General features: G+C 38.1%; 1 protein-coding gene across 1 annotated transcript; it reads left to right on the forward strand.

Moving 5' to 3' along the window:
- Positions 1-5,777: 5,777 nt before the first annotated feature.
- Positions 5,778-9,146, forward strand: ARF6 (ADP ribosylation factor 6). The gene has a single exon (XM_015827604.1). The coding sequence runs from the start codon at positions 6,001-6,003 to the stop codon at positions 6,526-6,528; it is 528 nt and encodes a 175-aa protein (XP_015683090.1). The 5' UTR covers positions 5,778-6,000; the 3' UTR covers positions 6,529-9,146.
- The last annotated feature ends 1,932 nt before the right edge of the window (positions 9,147-11,078 follow it).

The following is an 11,078-nucleotide window of genomic DNA, read 5'->3' on the forward strand; positions in this document are numbered from 1 at the left end:
GCACGTCTACTCTATCTTTCTGCTGCCTGAAATTTTATCCAACCTTAATAAACTTTCCAATTGTTTTCATCAGGCTCAAAAAGGAAGGCTGGATCTAAAATTTTTGGCCAGGCTGGACTGCAGAGTCTATTTACAGGTGCAGTCCCATTACTATAGGTGCAGAGCTTTGACCTATTCTGCCTTCAGACTGGGCTGGTTCACCTCTCTCAAGACAACTTGGAGACTCCCAGTTCCCCAGATTCCCTCATGTTGATGCTGATATTAGTAAGGACACCTGATTAGCCCAGCCCGCTGCAGTCTAGAACTGCTGGGCTCAATGAATCCACCAGACTTAGCCTCCCCAGGAGCTGGGATTACATGCAGGAGCCATCGAACCTGTTTCTTCTTGCCTAAAGTCATGATTTAAATCATTTCCTATCAGTCTGAAGGTGGCAGCAAAGAACAGAATATTAAAATAGTATCAAATGACACCAGATACCAAAGCATACAGGAGAATAAGAATACTTTTTTCTGAAGTTCACCTATACATACCGGTGGGCTAAGTCATCAGTGGCTGTTCTTTACATATCCTTGAGTGCTACAGGAGGGATAATCCTCATACCATTGCTGGTTGAGGAATTCTAAGAGGTGAAGTCCAAACATCTTCAACGTTAAGAAACGCTGCCATAAAGACTAGCAAATTTATTCTGGATGAAATGAAGATAGGTAGGGGTGGACAATCATCTATAATAAGTTGCTTCTGAAGTAGATTTGTTAATTGTTTATTGTAGCATGATTTCTTTTTGGCTTTGTTCTAATCTACAGGTCTGGAATTCCATGTACTGTACTGTACTGTACTCATATCTCTTATGTGGCTGAATGGCCAGTGGCTATTGATCAGGACTTCATGAAGAATATTTCATAGTATGTGAAGAATTTATTTTCTGCTTCTTAACAGATTTAAGAACCTCAGGAGACAAGTTTAAAGCAGCTTGTATGACTTCTGGCATGAAGCATAACTGTTTTCTCCTGACTTTCATACAGTGCAGGACTTTATACCATGATTTGCACAAAAAGCTTAACAGGTAGAAGTACAATAAATAAAAAAAATATGCAAAGTACATTATAGCTAAACAGAAGAGTGATCCATGATTAATATGTAGTATTTAACCTCTTTATTTCTAACCCATGGATTGGGCTAATTCAATAAACCATGATTTTGTTAAGTATAGATTAATGTATTGTGTGAATACAGCCAGTGTCATAATCCCTTGCAGATTCCATGAAGCCATGCCTTTCTATGCAGCAGGCTTCTTGATCTGGTCTACCTCATAGGGCTGTCATCCAGGGGTTCTCAGACTTTTTAATCCAGCCAGGTACTTAGATCAACTTGTGATTTCAAAATATTGTAGAATCTTTATTTGGCTGTGTTTTGATGTCCTACTGTCAGAAGTCTTACAAGGTAGATAGAGCTCATAGCCATCGGGCTAGAAACTGGAAGACTGAATTCTATTACTACTTTAGGCATGAAGGTAGGTGGATAACTTTGGGCCAGTCAGTCTTTCTCAGCCTTAGGAAGCAGGCAATGGCAAACCATTTCTGAAAAAACCTTGCCAAGAAAACTGCATGGACTAGTCAAGAAAGTCACCAGTAGCCAACACTGACATGGAAGCAAAAAAAAGGGGAGGATTTTTTGGTATATCTGTTCTTTTGATATATCACTGTAATTCTAAAAACAGATTAATCAGTTTATCTCACTAGTGACTTTAAACATTATCAAACCACCACTATGCTGATAGAGCAGCAATGGGACCAGCTTTATACATTAGTGTCCCAATTACATGAAAAGATGCTTCAAAGCAAATGGCCTGAGTGACACCTTCCATCAGGTTAGGGTGGTAGGGCCTATTATTTGAATTTTTTTCCTGCAGCTAATAAAGCCAGCTTTGATTATGTTACAATTTAATTTTTTTTCACCGAGGGCTCCTAATTTATGACTATAAAATTTTATATTTGTCTATGTTTTTCTCTTTAAAAATATATTAATAATTTAATTTGGTACACTATATGGGAAGGAGTTCAATACTTAAAATAAAGTACTCTTAGAACCCTCAGGTTTTGATTGGCCAACAAAGATTTAATGTTATCTAAATTAGAGTATACTTTTTTAAAAATACTAAAATTATCCAAATGAGTTTCTGCTGACCTCTTTTATTAGCATATCATGAAAGTTCAAAGACTAGGCTAAACCTGAAGCCATCAAAAAGGACTTAGCAAAATCTATCTGAACACTTGCTACTTCCCATGTTCTGCTTTATGGGTGACTTTTAAGTAAAAATTCTTTTGCATTCAAAGAAAAGATGTAAATGTGAAGCAAAGAAAAGAGACAAAAAAGATAGAAAAAGAAAATAAGAAAAAATACATATAAAAAGTGGATTTAAATCTTCTCTTAGCAATTATATCTATGTACAATTCTAATCCAACGTAAGATTACATATTCCTTTATTTCTATAACCTATTCTTTCTAATCATCAAAATCTTAAGTTCCAAATTCATTTTCTTTTTTATGTAAAAAATCCAAGAGGTTTCAAGCCCGTGGTTTTAGGATCAGCCGGGTTTTTTTTTTCTTCAATTCTTATTTTTTTTATTTTCTAGAATAGAATAGAGCTGGAAGGAACCATGGAAGTCTTCTAGTCCAGCCCCCTGCTCAAGCAGGAGAACCGTCCTAAACCATTTCAGACAAGTGACTGTCTAGTCTCTTCTTAAAAATCTCCAGTGATGGAGTGCCCACAATTTCTGAAGGCAAGCTGTTCCACTGGTTAATTATCCTCACTGTTGGGAAGTTTCTCCTTAATTGCAGGTTGCTTCTCTTTTTGATCAGTTTCTAGCCATTGTTTCTTGTCCTGCCCTTGTGCTTTGGAGAATAGTTTGACCCCCTCTTCTTTGTGGCAGCCTCTCAAATACTTGAATACTGCTATCATGTCATCTCTAGTCTTTCTTTTCTAGACTGTCCATACCCAATTCCTGCAAGTGTTCATCATGTTTTTGTCTCTAGGCCCTTAATCATCGTAGTTTGTCTTCTTTGCACTTTTTCCAAAGTCTCAACATCGTTTTTGTAATGTGGTGACCAAAACTGAATGTGTAGTATTCCAGGTGTGGTCTCACTAAGGATTTATAAAGCGGTGGTACTACTACTACTACTACTACTACTACTACTACTACTAATAATAATAATAATAATAATAATAATAATAATAATAATAAAAAAGTTGGAAGGGACCTTGGAGGTCATCTAGTCCAACCCCCTGCTCAGGTAGGAAACCCTATACCAAATGGCAGTCCAGTCTCTTCTTAAAAACTTCCAGTGTTGGAGCATTCACCGCTTCTGGAGGCAGGTTGTTCCGCTGGTTAATTGTTCTAACTGTCAGGAAGTTTCTCCTTAGTTCTAGGTTGCTTCTCTCCTTGATTAGTTTCCATCCGTTGCTTCTTGTCCTGCCTTCAGGCGCCTTGGAAAATAGCTTGACTCCCTCTTCTTTGTGGCAGCCCCTGAGATATTGGAACACTGCTGTCGTGTCCCCCCTCGTCCTTCTCTTCATTAAACTAGACATATCCAATTCCAGCAGCCTTTCCTTATATGCTTTAGCCTCCAGTCCCCTAATCATCTTTGTTGCTCTTCTCTGTACTCTTTCTAGAGTCTCAACATCTTTTTTACATACTTTTTTAATACTTCATGCGATTTTGATTCTATGCCTCCGTTTATACAACCAAGCTTTGTGTTAGCTTTTTTGACTGCTGCAGCACACTGCTGCTTCATGTTTAAGTGATGGTCCACTAGGACTCCAAGGTCCCTCTCACAGTTGCTGTTTTTAAGCCAGGTCTCGCCTAATCTGTACTTATATCTTTGATTTTTCCTGCCTAAATGTAAAACTTTATTTTTCTCCACATTAAATTTCATTTTGTTGGATAGGGCCCGTTGTTCAAGTTTGTCAAGATCTTTTTGGATCCTGAGCTTGTCTTGTGGGGTGTTGGCTACTCCTGCCAGTTTGGTGTCACCTGCAAATTTGATTAGTTCCCCTTCTATTTCCTCATCTAAGTCATTGATGAAGATATTGAAGAGTACTGGGCCTAAGACGGAGCCTTGTGGTACCCCACTGCTTACTTCTCTCCCTGTGGATGTAGTGCCATTGAGGACTACTCGAGTACGGTTTGTTAGCCAGCTACAGATCCACATGGTAGTGATGTTGTCTATTCCATCTCTTTCTAGCTTACCAAGGAGTAGATTGTGGTCTACTTTATCAAATGCCTTACTGAAATCTAAGTATACTTCTTCATTCACAACTCAAGCGCTGTGATATTTTTCTTGTATGGAGTTTGCAATGTTTAACGCTACTGTAAAAAAAGCAATGCAGAAGGTGAGATATAAAACCATATGCTTAGAAAAAGAAAAGCGGTTTTCAGGTACAAGTTTTCAGAAAACACAGAAGGCGGAAAAAAGTGTCATGAAGTCGGTTGCAAATCAAAGCGGAGAGAATTTTCAAAACTTCAAACGCCAGTATTAGCTTTGGCGTGTGCCACCAATGCAGTTCCAACAAACAAAATTATCAATCCCGTCCCTATATGCCGTCCTCGCACCACTTAATCCCTTTAAGAAAAGTTTCACGCGCAAATCCTGACGCAGATTATCTCATTTTAATTCTTATAGAGGTGGCCGTGCTTCCACATTACGTATACAAAGTCTTATTCCAAGATCAGACTTTCTGCCAGACATGCGCGCTACAGCAAAACCACACTAGGTTAATGACGATAGTGCGCTTGCGTAGTTTTATGTCGGGCAATTGAGGTGAATTCTGTTCCCGTGGTTTTTTATCCTTCCACGATTGGCTGGGAATGCAACTGCGCGCAAAAACGGGGCAGAACGGCGCACGCGCAAATGAAATTTCTGACAAGCGGTGGAGAATGCCACGCATGCGGATTAGGAGACGTTACCCTAAAAAAAAAATTAATGAACTTCGGTCTCTGTCTTTTAGCACCTGCGCAGTTGAATCCGAGCGAAATTGCTTCTTTGCGCATGTTCAAGAAAATTCTGGCGAGCCTGCGCATAACTAGGGTGAAGCCGGAAAACTATTGAGCAGTATTTAGGCATTCATTCCAGGGAGCATGCAGAGTATCTGTAATGACCTCTTTCCGCCCTCTTAGACGCGCCTTCGAGCCTGCGCCTGCTCATTCCTGTCGCCAAGAGGAAAACCCGCGCGTGCGCAGTGTCTTTTAATTACCCGTACAGTCCTCCTCGCTTGTAGGCGGGGCAGTCTTTTCGCAAGTGTAGGTCGGCCAAGCTGTGCGCCTGCGTATTGAAGACGGTGGCCGCGAATCAGTCAAGCTGGGTAGCGAGTTTGTGAAGGAAAGGGTAAGGCGGGCCTTTTCCCTTTCCGGAAAGGCAGTTGGGCGGGCGGAGGAGCCGGCGCGACTTGAGGTGAGTACGTTGGGAGGGTTAGCGGTTTCCTTTTTATTCACGTTGCACCTCAGAGAGTCTTCTCTGACTGACTGTGTTGCCCCCCCCCCCACCTTCCCTGTCTCTTTACAGTCACCCACCATCGCTCAAGAGACTCTCGGAACTGGAAAAGAAGGGGGGAGACGCCCAGGCCCGCCCTGAGAGGGACTGACTGAAAGACGCCGGGCGCTCCCGCCCTTCCCCATGAAGCCCCGCCCCTTCTGAGCCAGCTCCGCCCCAGTTCTCTCGGAGGGGTCTCCAGGAGGGTCCTTTCACCCCTCCAGTGGCAGTAAATTGCATTAGATTCTCCCCACCTTCTCATTCTTTCTGCTGGTGCCTATAAGGGTGGTGCTCCTCCTTGCCACCTTTGTCCTCCCATCACTTGCTGGCTTCCTGGTTGTGGTTGTGGTAAATACACTTCAGCTTGCATTTGGCTTCTGTCCAGCAGTGTGGATTGGCTTTTTTTGTTACTGGGTGTAACAACAACTCTTCTCTATCTTCTTGTGGATGCCTGGCTCTCTACTGCTACCATCATGGGCAAAGTACTGTCCAAGATCTTTGGCAACAAGGAGATGCGGATCTTGATGCTTGGCCTGGATGCAGCAGGGAAGACCACCATCTTATACAAACTGAAGCTGGGTCAAGCAGTCACAACCATCCCAACTGTGGGTTTCAATGTAGAAACCGTGACTTATAAAAATGTCAAGTTTAACGTGTGGGATGTTGGGGGCCAAGATAAAATCCGGCCTTTGTGGCGGCACTATTACACAGGCACTCAGGGCCTGATCTTTGTGGTGGACTGCGCTGATCGGGACCGCATTGATGAGGCCCGTCAGGAATTGCACCGTATTATCAATGATCGAGAGATGCGGGATGCTATCATCCTTATCTTCGCCAACAAGCAGGACCTTCCCGATGCCATGAAGCCACATGAGATCCAAGAAAAACTGGGCCTGACCCGAATCAGGGATAGGAATTGGTATGTTCAGCCATCCTGTGCCACCTCGGGTGATGGACTCTATGAAGGGCTGACATGGTTAACATCTAACTATAAATCTTAATGATTATTTTAAACCATGACAAACTGTTACTAGTCAATAAGAGAGTTAGCACGCATAAGGAACACTGTGGCTTCCCAGAAAACAATGATTCTCTCTACTAAAAAGTTCAGAAATTAAGCATCCATAGGATTTTAATGATTGCTCACCTCTTCTCCAATTATCCTTTCCTTCTGCACATTTGACTGCTTCCCAGTTAAATAAAAAATTTGCTTGGTGTTAAGAATTGCTCTAATCTTTAACTGTTAATGAACAGAAACATTAATTTCTGTGGCAAACTTCCAGCAATGTGGGTTGGGAGGGAAGACACAAGTTGTAGCTTTGCAAAATAATTTTTCTCAAATGTTGCAATGCTTTGACTTCATTTATTTGGGTTCTGGGGCTAAATGTATCATTTCTTTTAAATGTATGCTTTCGGGTTTGATAGTTTTCTCCCTCATTTATTTTTGCTGTAAATTTGCTTCTTGCCATGATGCAGAATATGTTAGGTCTCTGTTATCTAGTAAAATGAAAACCACTGTTAATGAATTAACTGCATTCTGTCCTCTTTATGGCAAGAATCTAAGGAAATAAAATTCTGAATTCTTTTGGCCATTGATAAATAATAAAAGTAGCATCTGAACATATGGTTGCACATTAGAACCTAATATTAGGTTATCTGGCCAACAATCTCAGAATATTGAAAGTAAGTTGTTATATCATGCATGATTAAAAATGCAAATAAGTTTCCATTCTAAATAGTAACCATATGCAGGATATGAGAATAGTGTCAAACCACAGTTCCTGTACTTTGAATTTGTTAGCTTTTCAGCTGCAATATTAAGCAATTGCATTATTTTCCAGTTCTAGTGCAAAAAAAATCTCATTCCATGAAATGCAGCAATAATTTATAAGCATCGCTGTGACGTGCAGTTTTTTAAAACATAAAACTTGAATGGTAAAACTATTCCTCTCAACAGTTGAGACAGGGTGGCAGTATCACAATTGGACTAAAAGCATCTCAAATCATTAATATTTTTGGATCTTTAACTTGGCTTAATGCAGCTTTATGAATCTGAGAGGTTGGAAGGAACCTTCATCTGCTTTTGTGTAATTGTTAAATGCATCAAAATAAAAGAAGGATATGAGAGTATGGTTTGTGGATGCCACTAAATTAAGTGAAACAAGTAAGTGAGTTTGGAAAACTTGTTTCTTTGTACACAAAATCACGTTGAACATATGCAGGCAGATACAGGCAAGTTCTATTCTTTCATTCTGGCAGTACTTTTACTTTGTCTTTTGGATGTCTACATTTATAAATCCCTTTGGAAGGGTAGCTAATGATTGGGGTGGAGAGTGAGCAAATGACTATGAATGTAAACTTCCGTGTTATTTTGTTTGAAGGCAGTCATATTATTTTGCCATATCTCAGCATTCAAATAACTGATTAGTTATCAGGGGAGATTATTGTGAATTCAGGTTAGCATAAAATAATTTCAATGAAGTATTAATACTGGGTGCAAAAATGTAACACAGCTGGTTTTTATTCAGCCTTAAGAATTAATTTTGGATTTCCTCAAGGAGTAACACTCATCTGAGGAATTTTAGGAATGTATTGCTACAAACCCAGAAGAAAATTCCCATTTTCTAAAGGGTATCTGTTTAAATTGGGGCATTATACTACACTTCAGTGTTTTTTCTATTTAAATTGTGAGCTAAAGCTTGTACCAAAGATGTTTGAGGGATACAATTATAATGAATTAGTTTCTTAAAACTCAATGCTTAGCATCACTCAACAGAAAAAAAAATTAAAGTCTAATTCTAGATGAATCTATAAACAATTTTAGTGTAAAATCAGTGAAATTAATCTCAATAGAAAATGCAGCATTCCTTCAGAAAATAAACTTTTAAAACATAAGATGAGAAAAACGAACTAAACTATTACAGTTTGATTGTGTTAAATACAGAAATGTCCATAAACAATTAACTGTCTTCTGGAATAGCTAAAGCCAAGCACAAAGTAGTTGCCTAAACTGGAAAACTTGAAGATCTGTTACTGGTTCTCAAACTTTCGTATAACTAATTGCAGTGAAAACATAGGTGGGTTTACCTTTGGTATAGAGTTTGTAGTACTTTTCTCCAAATGAGGCAGAATCAAATCTTCATACAAATGTATTACGTTGGATACATAACTTGTGTATGTCATTTAATTTTGTTCCTCCAGGTATGCTGATTCTCTATGGTTGAAAAGAATACTTTCTGCTTTCCCCTTTAAATCAACAGTTTTGAATGAAAATCACAGATGTTGAATGAAATATGTGGCAAATAGATCAAATAATTTTTGCTACCGAACAAAATGTACAAAAATTTATAAGTGTCCTTTTCCAAAGAAACAAGGTTTTGTCTTTTCTGTGGCTCAAAGTAGCCATAAAAATGGCTTTAGATATTTATCTACAGCTTGCAAGATTAAATGCAATCTGTTAGAGTTCCACTCCTTTAAAAAAAAATCAGTACATACAACTTCTGTGTTCATGTGACTTATAAAGGACAACTAAATACATTTTTGAATGGTGTTAACTATGTTTGATAAGTCTGTAGACTGTGATCTCCCTGAATAAAGTAAACAGGATTTTTGTGTCTGCAATATGGTTGTAGTGTTGGTAAAAGAACTAATAAGCAGAAAATAAAACAATTATACAGCACATTTCTTCTGTTATATTTTAATGGGGAAGAAAGAAAGTTTTTCAAATGCTTGCTTTTCAGGTTTTGTGTGGTTTATGTTCAGAATTCGTGCCTATGGATAAAGGCTGATATTAGGGATTTAATTAATTAAAATGTAGTTTTCTCTGCTCTTGTTAAACAACTTAGAATTTGGGAACCTAATCTTGCTTAGCAAGTAGCATCATCCAGGTAACCATGCCTGAGCTGGGAAGCTAAGCAAGGTTAGCTTTGGCTAATAGTTGAATGCAAAACTACTAAGAATACCAAGGCTGTAAATACAATACCAAGACGCAAAAATATCCTGGAAAAATGGCGAACAATTTCCTTATTGTTACAAAGTATCTCCTACAGTCCCTAGCTATTAAACTTGTTAACATATTGACCTTAGATTTGTATCCAGAAGGTTTGGAAATGACCAGGTTGACTATAACTATTCTAGGAATTTAAGAAACCACATTTTACCAAATCAGGCCATTAGTACATCTATTCATGATTAATAATACTGGCGTATCAGCAGCACAAGCATCCCTGATGGGGATGAGAAGTAAATGATATATATGTGATGGTGTCATGGAAATGCCAAAAGGTATGTTCTTGTGTTCAACATTGTAATGCAAATTACATTTGTATTGTCTTTTTGATATCGCCACTGATGTCTGCACAGCATTCAGACAATATTTTTTCTCTGAGCTGTAGTTAGATATTCTGTTCTGGGCAATGCTGTTTTCTGCCATTGAATTCTAGCGTCACCCATTGATCCTTTATCTCTAGGACAATGATTATATTCTTATCAAATTAGAAGAGTAGGACTATTATTTTTAGAATTATACTTAAATATTAAAACTAATCATGGAAAGTAGCTTGGAAAATTAGACATGGTTGAGTTACAGTATTAACAAAGTAAAAGCAATTATTATGCCACTTGTTCCTAATACTAAAACTAAAGCTGTCTAGACTCTAGACTAGCCCCACAGCAAGATAGGCAGCAAATAAATTTAACAAATAAATAATTAAAAACTAGGAGGAGATACTTTGGTTGAATTAGTTTCTAAAATAAGATACATACAGCAAGATCCTTTGTATATTTACTAGTAAATCCTCTGAGGATCCTATCGAGGTATATGATTATTTAAAAGGTGAATATATTGATGCTATGACAGCTAAATTAATTGAGATGAATACATATAAAAGTCAATCTGGAGGTTTGTAATTAAGGATAATGATTCCAACATCTGTCAGGATTTAACCTTAAAGTTATGTATGTTTATGTATACTGTTTTCTATAGAGAATTTAAGGTTGTATAATATCCACATCGAAAAGGAAGCATCTTAAATCACTTGGGTGTTGGTTTAGCCAAATATGATTCAAGACAATTGTAATGCAAAGAATACATACCTGAAATGGGATGAATATAGGTATTCGAGAATTACAATATCTTAAGTGTATTTGGACCTTGCCAAAAATTAGAAATTATTTATAAATTAATATTACTTGATCCAAAATCCCTTGCTGGCATTAAATATCAGAATTTTTTTTGAATGAAAGCCGTTGAAAATTCTAGCAAGAGACTGTTCTTGATATTTTTAAAAATCTTGTTTATGGATTTATTACAATATTTAAATGAGACGGGGAGGTGGGAAAATCAGATTTGTTGATGAGGTTTGATTCAGAACTTGTAACAGTAATTATTCATGTTGCATCTCTCAAATTCTGAATAAAAAAGGTGGATTCTTAAAGATATATCCTATGTTGCACTGAAATTAAGCAGCACTTAATGACTCTCAGCCAAGTCTACTATCTCAATTGAACTTATTAGAGGCACAGTGATTCTGTGGCTTAAATGATGCTGGAG

The sequence above is a fragment of the Protobothrops mucrosquamatus genome, unplaced genomic scaffold (genome assembly GCF_001527695.2).
Source record: "Protobothrops mucrosquamatus isolate PMUCROS unplaced genomic scaffold, P.Mucros_1.0 scaffold3812, whole genome shotgun sequence".
Lineage (NCBI taxonomy): Eukaryota > Metazoa > Chordata > Lepidosauria > Squamata > Viperidae > Protobothrops > Protobothrops mucrosquamatus.

Coding starts and splice junctions, on each gene's coding strand:
- ARF6 (XM_015827604.1), top strand. CDS start 6,001: ATGGGCAAAGTACTGTCCAAGATCTTTGGCAACAAGGAGATGCGGATC.